The following is a 13654-nucleotide window of genomic DNA, read 5'->3' on the forward strand; positions in this document are numbered from 1 at the left end:
ACCTCACAGCCGTCTGGTGCTCAGAGGGTAACCTAAGAGAGGCCAGAGATCGACTTTGGCTGGCTTAGGTGGAAGGAAAGAGCAGGAGCAAAGGGGCATTTTCCTCTACCTCACCTCGGAACGTAAACAGCGAGACAGTCTGCAGACCTACAGGTGCCTGCACAGCAGTCTTTACGAAAAGGAAGGCCGTGAGGTAAGTAAGGAAAGAAGTGTACGATTGCGTTTGTAAAGCTTCCAGTCGAGGCCCCACAGAACTCTAAGGAGGCCTGCTGCAACAGAGTACCATCCAGACCGATCACAAACTCATTATCGCGGGGAAGACCTCATGGGGAACATATTAGTTCCTTACCACGATATAGAATTCAGGTGGTTGTGGCAGAGGATGATCTTTCCAATCCTCCTCTCACTCTCTCCTCCGATCCCATAAGTCAGCATGGCGAAACAATTACCCGATAGCAAATCGGCAGCGACTACGGCAAAGTGAGTGAACTTGACACCTCGAGAAACGATGCCCGACGTCTCGTAACGTTTTTACACGTGACAGCATGACTGCTCCTCCGGGGGGTTTGTCTGAGCTTTAAGCCATACGGCCCACCGCTGCGACAGGCGGAGGAGGAGCAGGCAGACAGGACTGTGTAAATGAGAGCCAGATCCGCTGTTAGCTCAGCGCCCGGCTGTGTGCTCAAACGCAGACACAAGAGCGGTCCATCAAGCCGCCTCCGCTGCGCTGCTCACAGGCTTCTGGGGCAACAAGGTGGGGCAGGACGTTCGGCATGTTACCAAGTCAGAATGTGCAATTCTCTTTTCCTTTTTTTTTTTTTTTTTGAAAGACATTTTTTTTAAATGATCAAAGAAATTAAATTAAAATTAAACTAACTAAATTCAATTAGTTTCTTCCCTATTTAGAATTAGAGAAGCAAACACTTTATACGCTGCCTTACGTCTCATGATGGGAATCAACACAACTTTGTTCATTATTTCGAAAGGGGAAGCTGATGTTTTTCCAGAGCAAGCATGAGGAAACAGCAGTTCTACAGATCAGCACATGTTGGACCACATGAAGGCATTATTACACAGTATGCCTCCGTTGTTGTTTGAGCGAGACATATTTCCAGGCTGCAGCAGGAGATGAGGGATATGCTAAAAGGGAAGAGTCCTCGGTCTCGCTGCCAGCCCCGACCCTTTCATAAATTGCCCAGGAATTATGCACATCCCAGTTAAAAGCACTGGTAAAGTGAGTTATGGCCGTGCTGGTGTTTCACGAGTAGTCTGCCAACAAGATGATTTAGATAGATCACACGTCTGAGGGGCTGAGGGTTCCTGGGACACTGTTTGAACACGTCTTTATTCTGGAGACCGAGGAATGCGAAAGAGCGAGTGAAAATCCCATCACCTAACAGAGACATTTCCACCATGGCAACCATGGCACGGGAAGGTTATTAGTCATCTCTGCTGAAAGCTAGGACATTTGAGCGGTTACTGAAAAGAGCGGATTCTTCAGCATTGTACCACCTGCCTCTATAGATTTTGCAGAACACCAACAGTCACTTGAATTTGCTTAAAAAAGATTTTTTATTTTGTTTAATACATAGGGCGGTTTGTTCGTAGTGTAATATGTTAACATTCAGCTTTACAATTTATACAGGAATTCTCCCACCAAATCCCTAAAATACACACAATTTACAAGGTACGCATGTTCCCACATATTTCTAAAGATAAAAAAAAGCTGTATCCGTTAAATAAGTAAAAGCCTACTTTCTTTTTGCGAATGTAAACCATTAAATTCTGTTTTAATATCAGCTAAATACAAGTTATCTTGTTAAAAGTAAATGGCCTCTGAAGGCCATTCACTGGACAAACACAAATAAATGGCACGCAGTTTCCCATGCAATTAAGAAGAGATTTAAAAAACAATTCAAATTGTGATAACACATGCGTGAACCTGTGTCATTTTCACCATCCCTGTTACAAGATCAAACTCTCCAACTATATTCTGCAGAACACACCCCAGCACTTGAATATTACAAACACGGTCAGAGAACGGAGGGGTGCAGTACATTTTGAACTGCTGCTGCTGAGATAGGAGTGCTGTGAAATCTATCAGCGATGTGGAGCACACTGCGCTTTCTTTCATTTTCCCAGAGCGGTGGGAACAAACCCTTCGGTCAAACGGATCTTTATGAAAAACTAACATAATAGTTCCAGCGTTATAACTGATATTATCTGTCTGAGAGAGGGAGTGCCAGTGTGTCACACTCCATTAAAGCATCTTGTTACTACAAAGGCGTGCAGTTTTAAGAGGTTCCCTCTTTTTCGGCACCCAGTGGAAAGCATGCTTGTGCCAATCTTTTTGATTTATTGACTCTTCAAAAACACACCAAAAAGTTTGAAGTCCAGGTCAATAAAAGCAGCCAAACGTCCTTCCAGACAGTTGGTAACTCTATTACACTGGGAGGAAATGAGGCAGTTGTGTGGACAACATAGACGCATGATCCAAGCGTTTGACTGAAAGTGGAGAGATGGAATAAACTTGGCTTGATAAGCTTCCCCGTAAGCAGCATAATGTCCATAAGGTCTTGGGGGTAGGAGGGGGGGGGGGGTGTCAAGCACAAGAAAGACGGAGAAAAGTCGGCCCTGCATAGAAACAGATATGCTCACTAAGGCAAGGTGCTTCAAGGACGATAAGCATGCTGGAGACGAGGGGGAACCTCGGTCAAAACATCCACATTCTCATTCCCGCACTTCAGACACTGTATGACAAATGGAAGGTTTCCAATTTTGACCAAAAAATACTTTAACTCAAAACAAAACAGAGGAAACCGTACTCAAATTCCATTTAGACAAAGGCGGAGTTGCCCTCACAGTTAAGCGCAGCGTTGTTCCAAAGTGTGCAAAAAGGTAGCATCTGTGTGAACACAGGCGTGTGTGTGTGTGTGTGTGTGTGTGTGTGTGTGTGTGTGGTGGGTCAACCCTCCACTGCATAGTTGTCTGAGCTCAGTTAAGGACAACACACAGTGAGAGGTGAAAGAGTTAGCATGTATGCTTGTGTGGCACTATGTGCGGTATTCCCACGTATGCTTTGTGTGTGTAAATGTATCTGTGCAGGTTGTCTATAACAGGGAGCAGTAGCCGCCGCAGCTTCCGCCCCCCGCGTCCTCGTCGGTGAGCTGGACCCCTCGGCCGTGGCTCTCACTCTGCCAGAGGCCGGGCGTCTGGATGATCTTCTCCACCAGCTCCTCAAATGCGCACTGAACACCATCCCTGGTCTTTGCACTGGCCTCTGGGAGGACGGGTGTAGGGGGGAGACAAAAAGAGAGAAAGAAGCAGAGTGAAGAGGATAAATAGAGAGTGGAAAAACGACAGTGAAATAAGATACATTTTCGCTGTCTGCATCTTGATATCATCATTTGCCTGGGCTCCCAGAGCGGAGGGGTGGAAAATGTCTTAACAATAACTGTCAGCCCTCGACGCTAATAGTGAACCCCCGGAGGTTATAAAGGGATATAGTCAACACCTGCTGCACAACGTGACAATACCCAGGAACATTGTGACAGTAATAACCAGGGCGTAAGGACATCCGTCTTATTTAACGAAGCCAAATCTTTAGTTAATTTATTGTGAAATGACTTGGAAAGGTCAGAGTGAAGCCTGACCACAGCCAAACATTTTGCAGTGACCTTTTTCAGTGCTTGGAAATTTAAAACTTGTTGTTTGGACATGAAGTGCAGGTCACTACAACTCTTGAAAGCACCCCTTTAGTAAAAAGGACAAGGAAAAATTATCTGTGCAGCCGATTTTATTAATAGAACGCATTCCTCAACAAGTATGATCGTTGTTTCGAAGGCGACCCCGCCGTGTGACAGCAGGTCTTTGCACAGCGGGGAATCCCTCCAACTTACCTATAAAAAGTGTGGAATGTTTTCTTGCAAACTTGAGTCCTTCGGCCCTGTCTAGCTGGTGGTTCTCCTAAAACAAAAAGGAAGTAGTGGCTTATTGAGGTATTCTGGGAGATCTTTTTACAGTTCTGTGGACTCTATGAAGTAATTGTATATTGCTGTTCTTTGCATATCACAGAAAGAGCTTTTTGGTCACTGGAGCTCAAGGTAAACGGTGCAAGTTGAATGAAAAATCCAAATGTGTGGCTCCTCTCTAATCAGACAACCTTAGTGGGACCACACGCTTTGATGCCACACATACCTTATCAATTTTATTTCCCACAAGCATTTTGACGAGGTCGTTCCGTGTACAGTATGTCTCGAGCTCGTTGAGCCAGTTGTCGAGCTTGGCAAAGGTTTCCCGACGTGTGACATCATACACTGTGGCAAACCAGAGGGACAGACGTGCTCGGAACAAAGGCAAATACGTACACACACCTCACGTTTCATAGATGAGTTTCGCTTCATGCAGCGCACGCACACACACACACACACACACACACACAGATTTGAATGTCCACATACATCATCAAATAGTGTTTGGGAAATTAACTTGTACAGAAGCGATTCACTCCAACGAGCGCTGAAATTGAACAAGTATTGAGTATTTCACCATTTGCAATTTAGTAGGATAATTTATTTAATCAAAGAACTTGCACTAATATTATCTATCATGAGTAAGCCCAATGTTCTAAATAGAAAATATTTTCTGAAATGCTAACCAACAGATTAAAAAAAACGACTTACTCTTAGAAAGTAACATGTCTCAACTGTCCTCCACAAACGCATTACAGATTGCCATCACATGTCGTTTAGTTCAGTGGTTCTCAAATGGTCTGGCTCCGGGACACACCATCACCCCTTAATGACAGGCCAAATCCAAATCGGGGAACATTCTCAACATCTCAAATTCATTCAAAATCAAGTTCAGAAGCTGAATTTTATATTTTATATTCAGGATGTTTAATTATCCTAAAAACCCAATGTCTCCACCATATCAGAGTGGTTTGACCCAACCTGGCCAACGCTGCTGAGAACATGGACGGACGAGCCGGCAAAAGAATCGACACTCCGCTGCAGTAAAAAAGTCCCTTCAAAATAAAATCACAGAATGAATTTGAGTGATTTTTTTAATTCTATTTTTTATTTTCCCATGGAAAGGCCTGCGACCCATTAAAAACGTGTCGCGAATCCACTAGTTGAGAATCACTAATTTAGTTGATGCTTTTATCCAAAGCGACATACATTTTAGCATTTTAACCCATCACTTACATTTTACCTGGGGAGCAATTAGGGGTCAGATACCTTGCTCAAGGACACTTCGATATGGCACATGGAGCAGCTGGGATTCAAACTGCTAACTTTGCAGCTCCCAGCGCATCACACTACTCCATTCGCCCCCATCGCCCCAGATGGTTGATAAAGTATCACATGGGATGCTCTGATAATCCCAGAGATACAGCAAGTCGCCTGGTGTTTCTGTACATCATTAGAGCGGTCAAACCCTCGCCTGCAGAGGAAGTCTGTTAAGAGGTTTAACTTAGTGCCTGTGTGTGTGTGTCCGTTCAAATACATGGTGTATGTGCGTGTCCATATGAGGACTTGGACTGAAACTGTATGAACTAACTTCCAGGGAAAGAGGCAAGAGGGTGTATGTGTGTCACAGGATGAAAAACCATCGCTTCAGTTTTTACAAGCAGAGGTCTCTGAAATGAGTCACAACACACACGCGCGCACGCACACACATGTGTCTGATGGCGGTAACAGCTCGTCTTACCCAGGATGACCCCCTGGGCCCCGCGGTAGTAACTAGGTGTCAGGGTTCGGAAGCGCTCCTGCCCGGCTGTGTCCTGCAAAATACAAGCAACTCAGCACCATAGGACACTGTTCACAGGGAAAGGCTCAAACTTGATTGACATCACAACAAGGACGGCTCCTCTTATGCCTTGAAGATGGCCTGCAGGCAACAAACAGTGTTATGCTGGCGCCATCTTCTGGCCATTTGTGGGACTGATTGAGAGTTGTGGAGCTCTGACTGGCGGGGCGAGGGTGACAGGCGGCAGGCTTCAAGAAAGGAGAACGGTGTTCGCCACTTACCCAGATCGCCAGCTTGGCCTTGTTTCCGTCCACAGTGATGGTCTTCACTTTGAAGTCGACCCCTAGACAATGAGAAGCAGGTCAATCCTCATGCTATCACGATGACCTCATCATGTTTCAGCCCCACAAAGGGGACTCCTACCAGTGTTCATTTCGTTGACGAAAACTATGACGAAAAATATTCGTTAACGACCTTTTTCCCATGACAAAGTGACAAAAACGGATCTTAAAAAAAAAAACTATGACTAAATCTATTCTAACTTTTGTTAACGAGACGAGGAGACTAAAATATTGGTGATGATGAAGTCACAAAACCCAGAGGACAGACACAAGAGAACAAAACTGGTCATGAAAGCAAAAAATAAAGAGAAAGAACAAAAAGACTGTTCAATAAAAAGTTGGGGTCCAGTTGAGAATGGTTGGTTCATGATCCAGCCCAAAAAATAATGTATTGCACCGATTGTGGTCTCTTTTTTGGGACAAGCAATTTCACAGTGGAAACAATATTAAGGTCCCTGAGCCTGAGAAGGGAAGAAAAGTTTAATATAGCTATTAAATGTGACTAAAACTAGATTAAAATGTAATTATTTTTCGTCGACTAAAACTAAGGAGGATTAAAATGACTAAATGTGACTAAAACTAACATGCATTTTAAATCAAATCAGACTAAATCAAAAATAGCTGCCAAAATTAACACTGACTGCTACGGAGTTGGCCAATTACTGCTGAGAATAGATCACTGAAATAGACCGTAATAACCAATGATAAACTGTCACGTGTATACCACACACTGTCGCTGTATTTCTGCCATTCACACCTGCATGCCACACCCTTTAAACGATGCTGTGACTTTGTATGCAGATCCACTACAAGGGACAGTGTGTGCTTTAATGTCTGAAATCTGAAACTAATACAGGTCAGTATTTAAAAAAAAAAAGAAAGAAAAATAATCGACCACCTGTGAAATTGCTCAGAGAGCCATGACTCACCCCTAAAAACCCCTTCAGGTCCCAAAGGGACAGACATTTACGTGAAAATGATAATGTTGTCCCGCATCCCTTCACAGTAAATCTCTCCTATTGCCTTTGTGCACTGTCTCCGGGTGCAGAGCGTGTGGTGTCTAGAGGACATATCTGCCCCGAGTTTTAGCATCCACTGACAGATTTACCAGGCAAATGTACACTTGTGTTGGGCTTGTTTTTACATCTGGGACTAGGGAGGAGGGGGAGTGCAACAGTGAGCCAAAACAGAGCGGGAGAAAAGGGGCATGAAGACAGGCCCAGAATATATGACACGCTGTAAGGCATCGGTTTGTGATCACAGCACAACAAGACGCCTCCACTGATGGTTGTCAAAGATGGGCCGATCTCTGCACCAGAACAGACCTCCATTGTGAATACACTGTGTGCCAATGGGACAACGCACAAAGGAAGCTTCCACCACAGTAAGAGATGCTAAAGGTCCTTTAGGTGGCACTGACATAAATATATTCATTTAGATCGAGTTATCTTGGATTAAATAAGACTCAGGTCTGACTGGGGGAACTTGGGTGAATGAGGGAGGCTTGACTCCAAAAAAGAAATCCGTGTGGAAAAGATTCCCAGCATGAAATCCAGAAAAGACTGGTTCAGCTGTTTCAACCTTTAGTGGAATTTGTGCTTTTAGTCACTTAAACTGAGCTACAAAATAACTTGGTGATCCCCTAATTAGGAAACTTTGACATTCCAACTCATCAGTAACATTAGCAATCTGAGGTTTTAGAATCCTAGAACACTTTAAAAAAGGTGTCTGAAGCAGATGTGTCCATCCAACATCAACACCGTTGAAAGAAGCTTATAGAATTTACAGCATGACCGACTACATGATCACAGTCTTATGGTATATTTAATTGGTTTACACTCCCATGTCAAATTGCTTGGAACAATTTAAAAGGTGTGAATTCAATTCAATTCAATTCATTTTATTTTGTATAGCCCAAAATCGCAAATTACAAATTTGCCTCAGAGGGCTTTACAGTCTGTACACATGCAACATCCTCTGTCCCGAAACCCTCACATCGGCACAGGAAAAACTCCCCAAAATATGAAAAAACCCTTCAATAGGGAAAAAAGGGAAGAAACCTTAGGGAGAACGTCAGAGGAGGGATCCCTCTCCCGGGATGGACAGACTGCAATGGATGTCATGTGTACAGAATCAACAATGTAAAAGATGTACAATACATTCAATTTCTCTAACTGAAATGATACAAGTAATTGCAAGTAGCAGAACCAGTGTACGGCAGGACCACTGCAGGGACAACCACCATCAGATCGAACCACCATCCACAGAGGCTTCTGTGGGGAGGGAGAGCAGAAAGATGTTGGTTTATGATGACAGTAATATAAATCATATTTAAAGTAATGATGATGGCAGCAGCAGGTGTCAGCAGAGCCATGAGCCAGGAGTCAGAACCGGGGTCCGCACGAAAATATGATCCACGGAGACCTGCTAGGTGAGAAAGCACAAAAAACTCCCGGAAAGAAGCTTAATTAGTGATGTACATTAATAAAACATGGATGATTGTGTGAGGAGAGAGTGAGAGTGTGAGAGTGAAAGAGGGGCTCGGTGTGTCCTAAGAAGTTCCCCGGCAGTCTAAGCCTAGAGCAGCTTAACTAAGGGCTGGTCCAAGCTAACCTGAGCCAGCCCTAACTATAAGCAATATCAAAGAGGAACGTTTTAAGCTTTATCTTAAATGAACTGACCGAGTCTGCCCCCCGGACTGAAAGTGGAAGCTGGTTCCACAAAAGAGGAGCTTGATAACTGAAGGCTCTGGCCCCCATCCTACTTTTTAAAACTCTAGGAACCACAAGTAGCCCAGCATCTACGGAGCGTAGATGCCTTGTAGGGCAATACGGTGTAACAAGCTCTTTAAGATAAGACTGTGCCTCACCAGCAAGTGCCTTGTAGGTGAGGAGAAGTACCTTAAATTCTATTCTTGATTTAACAGGAAGCCAGTGCAGAGAAGTTAATACAGGAGTTATATGATCCCATTTCTTAGTTCTTGTTAATACACGTGCTGCAGCATTCTGAATCAGTTGGAGAGGTTTAAGCGATTTACAAGAGCAGCCTGATAACAAAGAATTACAGTAATCCAGTCTAGAAGTAACAAATGCATGAACTAGTTTTTCTGCATCACTTTGAGACAGGAAGTTCCTGATTTTCGATATATTCCGTAGATGAAAAAAGGCAGTCCTTGAAGTCTTCTTTATATGAGAGTTGAAGGACATATCCTGGTCGAAGAGAACTCCAAGATTTCTGACGGTGCTGTTGGATACCAGAGCAATTCCATCCATAGAGACTGTATCACGTGACAGCTGACTTCGAAGGCGCTCTGGTCCTATCATGATAACTTCCGTTTTTTCCGAGTTTAACATCAGGAAGTTGCAGGTCATCCAAGTTTTGATGTCTCCAAGACAGTCCTGAAGTCTATCAAGTTGGTTGGTGTCTTGGGCGACGTTATCAGAAAACACTGTATAAACTTCCATTGTTTTGCAGACGATACTCAACTGTATCTATCGATCAAGTCAGAAGACACCAACCGGCTTGTTAGACTTCAGGATTGTCTTGGAGACATCAAAATTTGGATGACCTGCAACTTACTGATGTTAAACTCGGAAAAAACGGAAGTTATCATGATAGGCCCAGAGCGCCTTCGAAGTCAGCTGTGACGTGATACAGTCTCTATGGATGGAATTGCTCTGGTATCCAACAGCACCGTCAGAAATCTTGGAGTTCTCTTCGACCAGGATATCGCCTTCAACTCTCATATAAAGAAGACTTCAAGGACGGCCTTTTTTCATCTACGTAATATATCGAAACTTCCTGTCTCAAAGTGATGCAGCTAGTTCATACATTTGTTACTTCTAGACTGGATTACTGTAATTCTTTGTTATCAGGCTGCTCTTGTAAATCGCTTAAACCTCTCCAACTGATTCAGAATGCTGCAGCACGTGTATTAACAAGAACTAAGAAATGGGATCATATAACTCCTGTATTAACTTCTCTGCACTGGCTTCCTGTTAAATCAAGAATATAATTTAAGGTACTTCTCCTCACCTACAAGGCACTTGCTGGTGAGGCACAGTCTTATCTTAAAGAGCTTGTTACACCATATTGCCCTACAAGGCATCTGCGCTCCGTAGATGCTGGGCTACTTGTTGTTCCTAGAGTTTTCAAAAAGTAGGATGGGGGCCAGAGCCTTCAGTTATCAAGCTCCTCTTTTGTGGAACCAGCTTCCACTTTCAGTCCGGGGGGCAGACTCGGTCAGCTCATTTAAGATAAAGCTTAAAACGTTCCTCTTTGATATTGCTTATAGTTTGGGCTAGCTCAGGTTAGCCTGGACCAGCCCTTAGTTAAGCTGCTCTAGGCTTAGACTGCCGGGGAACTTCTTAGGACACACCGAGCCCCTCTTTCACTCTCACACTCTCACTCTCTCCTCACACAATCATCCATGTTTTATTAATGTACATCACTAATTAAGCTTCTTTCCGGGAGTTTTTTTTGCTTTCTCACCTAGCAGGTCTCCGTGGATCATATTTTCGTGCGGACCCCGGTTCTGACTCCTGGCATGGCTCTGCTGACACCTGCTGCTGCAATCATCATTACTTTAAATATGATTCATATTACTGTCATCATAAACCAACATTTTTCTGCTCTCCCTCCCCACAGAAGCCTCTGTGGATGGTGGTTCGATCTGATGGTGGTTGTCCCTGCAGTGGTCCTGCCGTACACTTGTTCTGCTACTTGCAATTACTTGTATCATTTCTGTTATTTGAATGTATTGTACATTTTTTACATTGTTGAATCTGTACACATGACATCCATTGCAGACTGTCCATCCCGGGAGAGGGATCCCTCCTCTGACGTTCTCCCTAAAGTTTCTTCCCATTGAAGGGTTTTTTCATATTTTAGGGAGTTTTTCCTGTGGTGATGTGAGGGTTTCGGGACAAAGGATGTTGCATGTGTACAGACTGTAGAGCGCGCTGAGGCAAATTCGTAATTTGCGATTTTGGGGTATACAAAATCAAATGAATTGAATGAGTAATCAAAGTCCGTTTCTCACAATCATCTCTTTTTAAAAGCCTTGTTTGTATACAACTCCCCAGGGTCTGAGTTTGGACCATTAAAGTGTGTCGCTCCTATTAACTCCACTAATGACAAACGCAAACCTCCCTTTTATTTGACTATTTATTAAACAGTTTGTGGTCACTCACCTATTGTTGCCGTTTGCTCTGGGTCAAATGTGTCATCTGTGAATCTCAAGAGGAGGCTGTCGACCAGAAAGAGAACAATAATTACATTGAGACTCACTATGAATCACTAAAAACACAGCAGACAGCTTTCCTCCCGTACTTCTACTCCACAGATTGAATCTTTCGGACTGTGAACAGGTTTCCATTTGCTTTGTTCCCGTCTTTTGGCACCCACCATGTCCTATTGAGTATCTGCATCTCTTTTGAGCTCTTTGTTCTCAACTTGCGTTACGCCAATATGATGATATGATATTCCAGATGAGATCACGGCTAGATTGCACTAAGAGGGACATGGTTCACGTAACTATGACTAATCGAGTGCAAAGGCCTTAATTACTGTGCTGATTATGGGGATAAGTAGACTCCTTTCACTTGAACCGAGCATAATTCTCTTATTTTTCCTAAAGGATTATCAGGAGGGATGCAGCCGATGAGATCTGCGCAGAGACTGCCAAGTTAGAATTGTGGGCCGGTTGATCAGGTAAAATGAAGCTTATGTATTCCTTGCCAAGCAGACATTTCCTTGGAGATTTAAGGGCTACAACTAAAAAGAAGAAAACAAATGAAAAATCTGTGCTATTTAAACCTTAGTTTGGCCGGTCAACCTGCTTGACAATAGCTAAAGGCTCCAGATAATTTAAATTAAATTTGAAACCATTCATAGTTTAATTTGTTTATTATATTAAGGAAAGGCCAATTTAAAGGTAATAGTGCATTCTGGAAAGCACGCTCTTGGCCCCAATTATCTACTAGCAGGCAGAGTGCAGTACAGCTGTTTTCTAGAAGTATAAGCAGACCCATTATGGTGTTCCCCCTCTGTGCTTAATACAGACATGTAAGCAACTTGCTCCTATTGGAAAGGATTTAAGGAAGAAAAGGGGACGTTTCTACTCTTAAATCAAAACAGGCACAGACCGAAGATTAAAATCAAGTGTTATGATAGAAAAGATATAGTAGTAGGATAATATCATAAAAATAGAGGAAGCAAACCTTTGAGATGACAAAGAACTTTGTGGGCTGACGCTGGGGTGATCAAAAATGGAGTATATATGTATACATTACATCGTGGTGAAGACCCCACTTCTGTGATTACTACACACAACGCACTACAAGCATTAGTGTAACAGACTGAGGCTTTGTCCTCAGTCTGAAGTGGAAGATCATCTTTTTCCTCGTGAAGCTTTCCCCAGAGCTGTGTGCAGCTCATTACCACGTCATGCCGTGCTAAGAAAATGGAAGGCAAGCTGTGCTCAATACCACAGTGTGCAATGTGATGGTTGATGGCTCAGGCTGCCTATCTGCATTCTTTCACGCAGTCCAGACCATTGTCTCAGAGAGCAGCTAACACGAACACGCATCGTGTTGGCATACTACACAATATAAAAGTTCCAGAATAATATTGGTAAAAGAACAGCAGTCTGCTTCGGATATAATAGGATAATTTGTGGCTGCCAGTGCACGGAATAGTTACTAAAACATGATTAGCATCCCAGGAAACTATTTAATGTCGGCACTGCCTGTCGAACCAGCTCATCCTTGAGAAGCTACAAATGCAGTAAGATCAGATCCAGCCATACAGCTGCTACTCATAGTTTTTCTTCTAACATAACGTAGGCTTATATAACCGTCCTCACCCTTGACCGTGCAGCCACGACGGCACGGTCAAGGAGTGACGTCAGATCGCAACATCTTCAGACGTGAACAAAGATGATGTTACACAATGTAGGCTAGCGAGGTTAGCCGGACAGCTAACACACCTCCAAGTCGTGTTATCTCAAAATATAACAGCTAGAGGCGTGCGAAGTGTTTTTATTTTGTCTATCAAAGAAAACCAGTCATGTTCTCTTCGTAATATTAAATAACGCATTATAGTTTCATCAAATATATAACGTTGGCCGCTAATACAACGCTAGTTAACAGCGATCTAACGTTAGCGGGTAGCAACGACATAACAATATGATCTTACAACTTACCTGGACTTTCCGACACCACTTTCTCCTATTATCAATATTTTCAGCGTCGTTAGTGTGTCGTCTTCCATGTTTCTTTAGCAGTGAGTTGTGTTACTGTCGATAAACGGCTCCGACAGCCTGTTTAAAGCGACGTTCGTGAGTACCTCTCGTTCGTGTTTACAGCTGGCAGCAGAGATAGCTCGCGACTCGGTAAGAGGTCCCACTCTTAACTCATCCGGTATGACTTTCTGGCGCTTCCGCTTGATAGGCTAGCTACATGTACACGCATGTCAGATTATCTTTAAAACATTGAAGCAAATCTTTATGGAAGCTTTAACGTGTCACCAAAACTCCTGTTTCTGGTCCACTATTTAAAAAC

The 13654-nt window shown here is 43.4% G+C and overlaps 1 protein-coding gene across 1 annotated transcript; it reads right to left on the minus strand.

Annotated features, from left to right (window-relative positions):
- Window positions 1–1553: 1553 nt before the first annotated feature.
- Window positions 1554–13508, minus strand: LOC119198745 (ras-related protein Rab-18). Its single transcript, XM_037456221.2, has 7 exons — window positions 13297–13508; window positions 11285–11340; window positions 6033–6094; window positions 5713–5785; window positions 4198–4316; window positions 3900–3966; window positions 1554–3280 (listed from the first exon to the last, which is right to left on the minus strand). The coding sequence occupies exons 1-7, from the start codon at window positions 13362–13364 to the stop codon at window positions 3111–3113; spliced, it is 615 nt and encodes a 204-aa protein (XP_037312118.1). The 5' UTR covers window positions 13365–13508; the 3' UTR covers window positions 1554–3110.
- Window positions 13509–13654: the final 146 nt, after the last annotated feature.

The sequence above is a fragment of the Pungitius pungitius genome, chromosome 19, assembly GCF_949316345.1.
Source record: "Pungitius pungitius chromosome 19, fPunPun2.1, whole genome shotgun sequence".
Taxonomy (NCBI): Eukaryota; Metazoa; Chordata; class Actinopteri; order Perciformes; family Gasterosteidae; genus Pungitius; species Pungitius pungitius.

What these genes read in the sequence shown, in the direction of transcription:
- LOC119198745 (XM_037456221.2), bottom strand. Translation starts at nt 13,364, where the DNA reads ATGGAAGACGACACACTAACGACGCTGAAAATATTGATAATAGGAGAA. An exon ending in AGAGCAAACGGCAACAATAG is followed by an intron (nt 6,095 to 11,284) that starts GTGAGTGACCAC and finishes CTCATTGTCTAG; the next exon opens with GGGTCGACTTCAAAGTGAAG. An exon ending in GGCCCAGGGGGTCATCCTGG is followed by an intron (nt 4,317 to 5,712) that starts GTAAGACGAGCT and finishes GGTTTGCCACAG; the next exon opens with TGTATGATGTCACACGTCGG.